Source organism: Ylistrum balloti, unplaced genomic scaffold (genome assembly GCF_031769215.1).
Source record: "Ylistrum balloti isolate Yb309-2 unplaced genomic scaffold, AGI_CSIRO_Ybal_v1 Utg370720, whole genome shotgun sequence".
Taxonomy (NCBI): domain Eukaryota; kingdom Metazoa; phylum Mollusca; class Bivalvia; order Pectinida; family Pectinidae; genus Ylistrum; species Ylistrum balloti.
Genome location: NW_026782428.1, coordinates 594,096 through 605,381, shown reverse-complemented (window position 1 = coordinate 605,381; position 11,286 = coordinate 594,096). Strand labels below are relative to the sequence as shown.

At 38.6% G+C, this 11,286-nt stretch overlaps 1 protein-coding gene across 1 annotated transcript in view; it reads left to right on the top strand.

The window, feature by feature from the left end:
• The first annotated feature begins 357 nt into the window (after positions 1-357).
• Positions 358-11,286, top strand: part of LOC132557771 (anoctamin-4-like) — a 53,976-nt gene continuing 43,047 nt past the window's right edge. The window contains exons 1-5 of the mRNA XM_060222297.1: positions 358-843; positions 6,808-6,883; positions 8,079-8,179; positions 8,492-8,567; positions 9,608-9,796. Coding sequence (XP_060078280.1) covers positions 358-843; positions 6,808-6,883; positions 8,079-8,179; positions 8,492-8,567; positions 9,608-9,796 — 928 coding nt within the window. The remainder of the gene's footprint in view (positions 844-6,807; positions 6,884-8,078; positions 8,180-8,491; positions 8,568-9,607; positions 9,797-11,286) is intronic.

Here is an 11,286-nt window from a genome sequence, read left to right as displayed (position 1 = left end):
TATTCAAATGAAAATGACCTCTCACTTTGACCTTGACATAGAAACATCACACAGCAATGTGTGTACCTATTGATCAGCTGTGAGTCTTGAGACCGTAATGTTAAGGGTCTGATTTACAACAAAATTTCTATTTCAAGGGTTCTTAATTCTGTGTGTGAAAGTAGAGAAGTAGTTAATGTACAATATCTGTCTGAATTTTACGTAAATCCTGTTTTAACGACTATGTTTATACAAGATGGGTATTGTTTTTCCTGGTATTAGACTTACTTACTGAATGTATTAATTCCTTTCAGATGATGTTTGGACCTGAGAAGAAATCTCCACCTGGAATAATGAGTTAGCTGTGACCGTTCAACAATGGGCCCTAAATTACAGGTACTAGATCTCAACAAAGACTGGATCTCCAAGTCCAAGACCGCAGAATCGGACGAGGAGGACAATGACATAGTAACAAACTTACCAGTCATTAATGCCGTAACATCAGCAGTTCGATGGCGTAAGAGAACTGATACTGCTAACAAGAAAAGGGCTGGTCTAAGAACAAGAAAATTTGAACGCAGATATACAGAGTTGGGACCTCTGCTGATCCCAGAACAAAAACGTGTAGATTATGTGTTGGTCCACAGCAGCAAATCGTCTAAAGACACCAAAGATTCAGATAAGAAAAAATCATTGGAAGAAAAGGAATTTAAACGTGATTGCTTTGAGAGAGCAATGACAGAACAAGGTTTCTTTATTCAGAAGGACGTTATTAAAGATCATGTGTTTGTAAAACTTCATTGCCCCTTCAAAAGACTTTGTATGGAAGCAGAATCTGTGAAGCTAGAAATGCGTCTCAAAGATGTAAGTAACATGTCAAGTACTTCAATCAATGTTGAATTATGTTCTTGACTCTATACTACATGTTCTCTCTACAGGGCCAAATTAAAGATAGAAGCTACTTTCAACTGCACCTTAAACAAAAATTAGAATGACCTACCTAAACTTCAACAAATAGTTTGTAGGAGTTTTCTACACTTTTATTCACAGTTGATAAGGCTGCTAAAATGCTAAAAACCTCATTATCAATTAACTCACAATTAACAGAAACTACCTCAACCCACAGTTTGTAGAAGCTACACAAAACCCTGTAACCCACAGTTTGTAGAAGCTACACGAAACCCTGTAACTCACAGTTTGTAGAAGCTTCTCAAACCCTATTACCCACAGTTTGTAGAAGCTACTCAAACCCTGTAGCCCACAGTTTGTAGAAGCTACACGAAACCCTGTAACTCATTGTTTGTAGAAGCTACTCAAACCCTGTAACCCACAGTTTGTAGAAGCTACTCAAACTCTGCAACCCACAGTTTGTAGAAGCTACTCAAACCCTGTAACCCACAGTTTGTAGGAGCTACTCAAACCCTATTACCCACAGTTTGTAGAAGCTACTCAAACCCTGTAAATCACAGTTTGTAGAAGCTACTCAAACCCTGTAACTCACAGTTTGTAGAAGCTACTCAAACCCTGTAACTCACAGTTTGTAGAAGCTACTCAAACCCTGTAACTCACAGTTTGTAGGAGCTACTCAAACCCTGTAACCCACAGTTTGTAGGAGCTACTCAAACCCTGTAACTCACAGTTTGTAGAAGCTACTCAAACCCTGTAACTCACAGTTTGTAGAAGCTACTCAAACCCTGTAACTCACAGTTTGTAGAAGCTACTCAAACCCTGTAACCCACAGTTTGTAGAAGCTACTCAAACCCTGTAACTCACAGTTTGTAGAAGCTACTCAAACCCTGTAACCCACAGTTTGTAGGAGCTACTCAAATCCTGTAACTCATAGTTTGTAGGAGCTACACAAAATCCTGTAACCCACAGTTTGTAGGAGCTACTCAAATCCTGTAACTCATAGTTTGTTGGAGCAGCTCAAACCCTGTAACTCATTGCTTGTTGGAGCTACTCAAACCCTGTAACTAACAGTTTGTAGAAGCTACTCAAACCCTGTAACCCACAGTTTGTAGAAGCTACAAAAAACCCTGTAACTAACAGTTTGTAGAAGATACTCAAACCCTGTAACTCATAGTTTGTAGAAGCTACTCAAACCCTGTAACCCACAGTTTGTAGGAGCTACTCAAACTCTGTAACACACAGTTTGCAGGAACTACTCAAACCCTGTAACTCACAGTTTGTAGAAGCTACTCAAACCCTGTAACCCACAGTTTGTAGAAGCTACTCAAACCCTGTAACTCATAGTTTGTAGAAGCTACTCAAACCCTGTAACTCACAGTTTGTAGGAGCTACTCAAACCCTGTAACCCACAGTTTGTAGGAGCTACTCAAACTCTGTAACACACAGTTTGCAGGAACTACTCAAACCCTGTAACTCACAGTTTGTAGAAGCTACACAAACCCTGTAACCCACAGTTTGTAGAAGCTACAAAAAACCCTGTAACTCATAGTTTGTAGAAGCTACAAAAAACCCTGTAACCCACAGTTTGTAGGAGCTACTCAAATCCTGTAACTCATAGTTTGTTGGAGCTACACAAAATCCTGTAACCCACAGTTTGTAGGAGCTACTCAAATCCTGTAACTCATAGTTTGTTGGAGCTACTCAAACCCTGTAACCCACAGTTTGTAGGAGCTACTCAAACCCTGTAACTCATAGTTTGTTGGAGCTACTCAAACCCTGTAACTAACAGTTTGTAGAAGCTACTCAAACCCTGTAACCCACAGTTTGTAGAAGCTACTCAAACCCTGTAACTCACAGTTTGTAGAAGCTACTCAAACCCTGTAACTCACAGTTTGTAGGAGCTACTCAAACCCTGTAACTCACAGTTTGTAGAAGCTACTCAAACCCTGTAACTCACAGTTTGTAGAAGCTACTCAAACCCTGTAACTCACAGTTTGTAGAAGCTACTCAAACCCTGTAACTCACAGTTTGTAGGAGCTACTCAAACCCTGTAACTCACAGTTTGTAGAAGCTACTCAAACCCTGTAACTCACAGTTTGTAGGAGCTACTCAAACCCTGTAACTCACAGTTTGTAGAAGCTACTCAAACCCTGTAACTCACAGTTTGTAGAAGCTACTCAAACCCTGTAACTCACAGTTTGTAGAAGCTACTCAAACCCTGTAACTCACAGTTTGTAGAAGCTACTCAAACCCTGTAACCCACAGTTTGTAGAAGCTACTCAAACCCTGTAACCCAAAGTTTGTAGAAGCTACTCAAACCCTGTAACTCACAGTTTGTAGAAGCTACTCAAACCCTGTAACTAACAGTTTGTAGAAGCTACTCAAACCCTGTAACACAGTTTGTAGAAGCTACTCAAACCCTGTAACTCACAGTTTGTAGAAGCTACTCAAACCCTGTAACTCACAGTTTGTAGAAGCTACTCAAACCCTGTAACTCACAGTTTGTAGAAGCTACTCAAACCCTGTAACTCAAGTTTGTAGAAGCCCCCTGTAACTCACAGTTTGTAGAAGCTACCAAACCCTGTAACTCACAGTTTGTAGAAGCTACTCAAACCCTGTAACTCACAGTTTGTAGAAGCTACTCAAACCCTGTAACTCACAGTTTGTAGAAGCTACTCAAACCCTGTAACTCACAGTTTGTAGAAGCTACTCAAACCCTGTAACCCACAGTTTGTAGAAGCTACTCAAACCCTGTAACTGTAACTCACAGTTTGTAGAAGCTACTCAAACCCTGTAACTCACAGTTTGTAGAAGCTACTCAAACCCTGTAACTCACAGTTTGTAGAAGCTACTCAAACCCTGTAACTCACAGTTTGTAGAAGCTACTCAAACCCTGTAACTCACAGTTTGTAGAAGCTACTCAAACCCTGCTACTCAAACCCTGTAACTCACCGTTTGTAGAAGCTACTCAAACCCTGTAACCCACAGTTTGTAGAAGCTACTCAAACCCTGTAACTCACAGTTTGTAGGAGCTACTCAAACCCTGTAACCACAGTTTGTAACTACTCAAACCCTGTAACAGTTTGTAGAAGCTACTCAACCCTGTAACTGTAACCCTGTAACACAGTTTGTAGGAGCTACTCAAACCCTGTAACTCACAGTTTGTAGAAGCTACTCAAACCCTGTAACTCACAGTTTGTAGAAGCTACTCAAACCCTGTAACTCATAGTTTGTAGAAGCTACTCAAACCCTGTAACTCATAGTTTGTAGAAGCTACTCAAACCCTGTAACCCACAGTTTGTAGAAGCTACTCAAACCCTGTAACTCACAGTTTGTAGAAGCTACTCAAACCCTGTAACTCACAGTTTGTAGAAGCTACTCAAACCCTGTAACTCACAGTTTGTAGAAGCTACTCAAACCCTGTAACCCACAGTTTGTAGAAACTACAAAAAACCCTGTAACTCAAACCCTGTAACTCACAGTTTGTAGAAGCTACTCAAACCCTGTAACTCACAGTTTGTAGAAGCTACTCAAACCCTGTAACCCACAGTTTGTAGAAGCTACTCAAACCCTGTAACTCACAGTTTGTAGAAGCTACTCAAACCCTGTAACTCACAGTTTGTAGAGCTTGTAACTGTTTGTAGAAGCTACTCAAACCCTGTAACTCACAGTTTGTAGAAGCTTTGTAGAAGCTCAAACCCTGTAACTCACAAACCCTGTAACTCACAGTTTGTAGAAGCTACTCAAACCCTGTAACTCACAGTTTGTAGAAGCTACTCAAACCCTGTAACTCACAGTTTGTAGAAGCTACTCAAACCCTGTAACTCACAGTTTGTAGAAGCTACTCAAACCCTGTAACCACAAACTACTCTGTAACTCACAGTTTGTAGAAGCTACTCAAACCCTGTAACTCACAGTTTGTAGAAGTAACTACAGTTTGTAGAAACCCTGTAACTCACAGTTTGTAGAAGCTACTCAAACCCTGTAACTCACAGTTTGTAGAAGCTACTCAAACCCTGTAACTCACAGTTTGTAGAAGCTACTCAAACCCTGTAACCCACAGTTTGTAGAAGCTACTCAAACCCTGTAACTCACAGTTTGTAGAAGCTACTCAAACCCTGTAACTCACAGTTTGTAGAAGCTACTCAAACCCTGTAACTCACAGTTTGTAGAAGCTACTCAAACCCTGTAACACACAGTTTGTAGAAGCTACTCAAACCCTGTAACTCACAGTTTGTAGAAGCTACTCAAACCCTGTAACTCACAGTTTGTAGAAGCTACTCAAACCCTGTAACCCAAAGTTTGTAGAAGCTACTCAAACCCTGTAACTCACAGTTTGTAGGAGCTACTCAAACCCTGTAACCCACAGTTTGTAGGAGCTACTCAAACCCTGTAACTCACAGTTTGTAGAAGCTACTCAAACCCTGTAACTCACAGTTTGTAGAAGCTACTCAAACCCTGTAACTCACAGTTTGTAGAAGCTACTCAAACCCTGTAACTCACAGTTTGTAGAAGCTACTCAAACCCTGTAACTCACAGTTTGTAGAAGCTACTCAAACCCTGTAACTCACAGTTTGTAGAAGCTACTCAAACCCTGTAACTCACAGTTTGTAGAAGCTACTCAAACCCTGTAACTCACAGTTTGTAGAAGCTACTCAAACCCTGTAACTCACAGTTTGTAGAAGCTACTCAAACCCTGTAACTCACAGTTTGTAGAAGCTACTCAAACCCTGCTACAGTTTGTAGAAGCAAAACCCTGTAACTCACAGTTTGTACTACAAACCCTGTAGTTTGTAGAAGCTACTCAAACCCTGTAACTCATAGTTTGTTGGAGCTACTAAAATCATGTAACTCATAGTTTGTAGGAGCTACACAAAATCCTGTAACCCACAGTTTGTAGAAGCTACAAAAAACCCTGTAACTCATAGTTTGTAGAAGCTACTCAAACCCTGTAACCCACAGTTTGTAGGAGCTACTCAAATCCTGTAACTCATAGTTTGTAGGAGCTACTCAAATCCTGTAACTCATAGTTTGTAGGAGCTACAAAAAACCCCGTAACTCATAGTTTGTAGAAGCTACTCAAACCCCGTAACTCACAGTTTGAAGAAGCTACTCAAACCCTGTAACTCACAGGTTGGAGGAGGTATTCAAACCCAGTAACTCACAGTTTGTAGAAGCTTCTCAAACTCTTTATCTCACAGTTTGAAGAAGCTACTCAAACTCTGTAACACACAGTTTGCAGGAACTACTCAAACCCCGTATCTCAAAATTTGTAGAAGTGTACCAATAGATCAGTGACCTTGTCACAGTCTAAGGACAGCTCATTGCCCTTTACCAATATATCAGTGAACTTGTCCTAGTGATAGAACAGCTTGTTGTCCTGTACCAATAGATCAGTGACCTTGTCACAGTGATAGGACAGCATGTTGTCTTGTACTAATATGTCAGCGAATCTGTTCCATTCCAGTACATATCATGCATAGTTTCCTGTATAACCTCAAGATTACACAATATTACTTGTTGCATCTCATAAATAAACTTCTCTTTCAAAAAAACAATCATGAAAACAAAAAATGTCATATTGTATGTATCCTAACTACGAACCAGAACCTATCAGCTATGAACCAGAACCTATCAACTATGAACCAGAACCTATCAACTACGAACCAGAACCTACCAACTACGAACCATAACCTATCAAATACGAACCAGAACCTACCAACTACGAACCAGAACCTACCAACTACGAACCAGAACCTATCAACTACGAACCAGAACCTACCAACTACGAACCAGAACCTACCAACTTTGTCAGGAGATTTATAGACACATATTTCTATTGTTGTAGTGTCCTAACTATGAACCAGAACCTACCAACTTTGTCAGGAGATTTATAGACACATATTTCTATTGTTGTAGTGTCCTAACTATGAACCAGAACCTACCAACTTTTTCAGGAGATTTATAGACAAGCACCTGGAGACTGATGATGAAGGTAAATGTTGATATTAATTGATTTCTGAACTATTTCTATGTCTCCTGTTATGGTTTTCTGTTTGATTTCACTTTAGAATCTATTGATTTGGTGATAAGATCAAACAAATGTTCCTTCAACAGGAACAAGTGTTGGCCATTGTCTGGCAGATTCTCATCTAACTACATTTACTGCTAGAGGACAGGAACTGATTGGACCACTGTATAATGCAGCATTATCAGGCCTAAGGGAATTGCTTACTACTAAGATAGTAATAGTGTGGTTGTGATCACATTACAGTGAGAGCTTCCTTCACTGTAATTGTCTAGTGACAATATACCAGTCTGACATCACTTAACACTTAACATTTCTTACTGTAAAAATATTCTTAACAGATTATATCAAAACTACCTCTGTAAAAATATAAGTAGATGTAAAATAAACCAGTGGGACATTTAATCTGAAGCATCCTTTGGTGAAGGACTCACAGTTGTAGAGAATGATCTCTTGGTACCAGGATATGGCCACACTTCTAAATATCAAACTTTGAACCATAAACTTACAAAAATTATGAGATCCCCAATCTGTAACCATATAACAGTTGATCGTGATCAAGAGACAAACACACCTTTGCTGCCAGGAGCTCCTGATCTGAGGGTCATTTTCTTTACCTTGGAACATATTAGATATTTGTTACAAACATCAAGATTATGAAGATACCGTATAATCACATGTTTTATAATTACTGGACACGAAGTGACAAACACAATCTTGTTACTTTAATACAGAAAATATGACCACACCATTGGAAGCTTATTTGAAATAGTTCAGAGGTTTTATTTCATTTGTGTTCAATAATGGTTCAAATTTTTGATTTGATCAAAATCTTGCACCAAAAAGAGGTTGTGAAATGGAACTTGATTCATCATATCATTTCACTATTTTTTTTTTCATTTCATTCCATCCTGAAAACTGCCAAAATTGAACCCCCATTCTAAAAGCCTTTAAAGCATTACATGTGATAAGAATATTTTGATATTTGCACAGTTATCCATATAAACTCACTCTGATAGTACTGTAGCTCAATATTTTTTATTCAACGTTGGAAAGTTAAGGAATAGTGTCACCGTTATTAAGGAATAGTGTCACCGTTATATTCTGGTGAAATTTTATTCTTTCTCTAAATTAATTAAATTCTCAATGTAATTATTTTCAGTTGATTTCATCAGTGCCCCTTTCCTCATGGATAGAATCCAGCTCTACCAGGACTTTGAAGACCCGACCCATTTCTTCAGACCAGCCACTCGCTCACTTCTGGTATCAATTCCTGATTACTTCTAAATCTCAGTGTTAATCACAGTGGTTAAATGGGTATCATTTTTGCTATTCTAAAACAATAACAGTCTTTCAAGATGATATTACCATGAATGTGATAAAGTATTCCTGTGCTGACTTGTAATACAACCATATTGTCATCACAAATACCAGAATCTGACAGCAATATATTGTTATCACAAATACCATAATCCAAATGTGTATACAAAGTCCTAATTCAAATCCAAATATATGATTATATAGTGTATTAGTATTACTGGGTAAACTACATCACCTGTTTTTTTGTGTTTGTAGGTGGATCATATTCTTATCAACCTTGACATCAGAAAAGAGACTGAGAGTAAATCAGAAAAAACAGTGTCTATAAGTGGTGGGTTTACATGTACATCAAAGGTCATCTATACTGTAATAAGTAAATCTCTTATTGGATGGAGGTGGGGGGGGGAGGGGGTGTGATTAATTTAAAAAAATCCCTTTGTCATTGCAGTCGCTCCCATTATTGTTTCAATCAATTTTTCATGACATGATCTTGAAATATTTCTATCTTTTGAAATCCAAAAAGAGAAAAAAGACTCTTAAGGGCCATGAATATACATTAGAATAAGTGCGGAAGCTATATATAAGCTCACAAGGCCTGAAGTGAGCAAATGCTGTGGTACAGCATTCATCATCAACTTTTCCCTTTAGTTAACTTCTTCTAACGAACCGAAAGGCCATGATGGCCATGTTTAAAGGTTCTATGGATAAAGGTGGATAAGTTATGTGAACAGAAAGGATTCAAGGACACAGGTGTCAGATTTGTCAAAACCATTGAAATTCTTCTTCTCAATGACAAAAAGGCCATGAATCATGATATTTGGCTGTTAGGTTTCTGGGATGAAGCCCAACAAAGTTTGTGAATAAGACTGACTTTGATCCAGATTGAAATCACAGACGTCAATTTTGTGAAAAGCTTCAAATGTCTTCTCTTGATTGATCAAAAGGTCAAGATGCAGTCTTGATGTTTTGAAGGTGTGTTCTTGGAATGAAGCCCAAGATAGTTTTTCAAAAATAGATGACCTTGAGTTCTGTTTCAGATCAAATGAGTTAAATTTGTAAAAACCTTTTAGCAACTTTTTCTAAATAACCACAAGGCCTAGAATTATTATATTTGGCTGGTATGTTCCTGAGAAGCTAATTAAATTTTTGAAAACCTAAACCTATATTTAAGATCACATGGATCAAATTTATCCAAACCTTCAAACTACATCTTCACATGAATCATAACTTAAAATGTCAATGATGTGAAATGTTAATGTACTTGTGAAAAACATTGATTGGGAGGTGAGTGATGCAGGCCCATTGTACCTAATCTATCATTTTCATGCTTCTATAACCCAAAATTTATATTTTCTGTTTATGATAAAAAAGATGCAGACCCTGAAAATGCCAAACCATCTTCCTCGTTTCTTGGCCTGTGTACATGTTGTGGAAGCTCTGCTAAATCTACTGATTCATCAAGCACACAGTCTTCGTCTGTATGGGATTGTTTCTTCTGTTGTAACTCCAATAGTGAAATCCTTGAACCAATGAGAGGTGAAAAACAGATGCAGAAATGGGGTAAGTCATTCAAGTTTTTTCTAAAGTTTTCAGTGACTGATCATTCCGTAATAAAACTAATATTTTCTCTTAAAGCTTATAGAACTATAATGCCAGTATCAAACTATTTGTGATGTATGTCTTTGCTGATAGTAATCAGGGGCCACCACATCACATTATCATGTTTAGGGTTGTAGTAATCAGGGGCCACCACATCACATTAACATGTTCAGACTTATAGTAATCAGGGGCCACCACATCACATTATCATGTTTAGGGTTGTAGTAATCAGGGGCCACCACATCACATTATCATGTTTAGGGTTGTAGTAATCAGGGGCCACCACATCACATTAACATGTTCAGACTTATAGTAATCAGGGGCCACCACATCACATTATCATGTTCAGACTTATAGTAATCAGGGGCCACCACATCACATTATCATGTTTAGGGTTGTAGTAATCAGGGGCCACCACATCACATTATCATGTTCAGACTTATAGTAATCAGGGGCCACCACATCACATTATCATGTTCAGACTTATAGTAATCAGGGGCCACCACATCACATTAACATGTTCAGACTTATAGTAATCAGGGGCCACCACATCACATTATCATGTTTAGGGTTATAGTAATCAGGGGCCACCACATCACATTATCATGTTCAGACTTATATTAATCAGGTTCACATTATCATGTTCAGTAATCAGGGGCCACCACATCACATTAGATCATGTTCAGACTTATATTAATCAGGGGCCACCACATCACATTATCATGTTCAGATTTATAGTAATCAGGGGCCACCACATCACATTATCATGTTCAGATTTATAGTAATCAGGGGCCACCACATCACATTATCATGTTCAGATTTATAGTAATCAGGGGCCACCACATCACATTATCATGTTTAGGGTTGTAGTAATCAGGGGCCACCACATCACATTATCATGTTCAGATTTATAGTAATCAGGGGCCACCACATCACATTATCATGTTTAGGGTTGTAGTAATCAGGGGCCACCACATCACATTAACATGTTCAGACTTATAGTAATCAGGGGCCACCACATCACATTATCATGTTCAGAGTTATAGTAATCAGGGGCCACCACATCACATTATCATGTTCAGATTTATAGTAATCAGGGGCCACCACATCACATTATCATGTTTAGGGTTGTAGTAATCAGGGGCCACCACATCACATTATCATGTTCAGACTTATAGTAATCAGGGGCCACCACATCACATTAACATGTTCAGACTTATAGTAATCAGGGGCCACCACATCACATTATCATGTTTAGGGTTGTAGTAATCAGGGGCCACCACATCACATTATCATGTTCAGACTTATATTAATCAGGGGCCACCACATCACATTATCATGTTCAGATTTATAGTAATCAGGGGCCACCACATCACATTATCATGTTCAGATTTATAGTAATCAGGGGCCACCACATCACATTATCATGTTCAGATTTATAGTAATCAGGG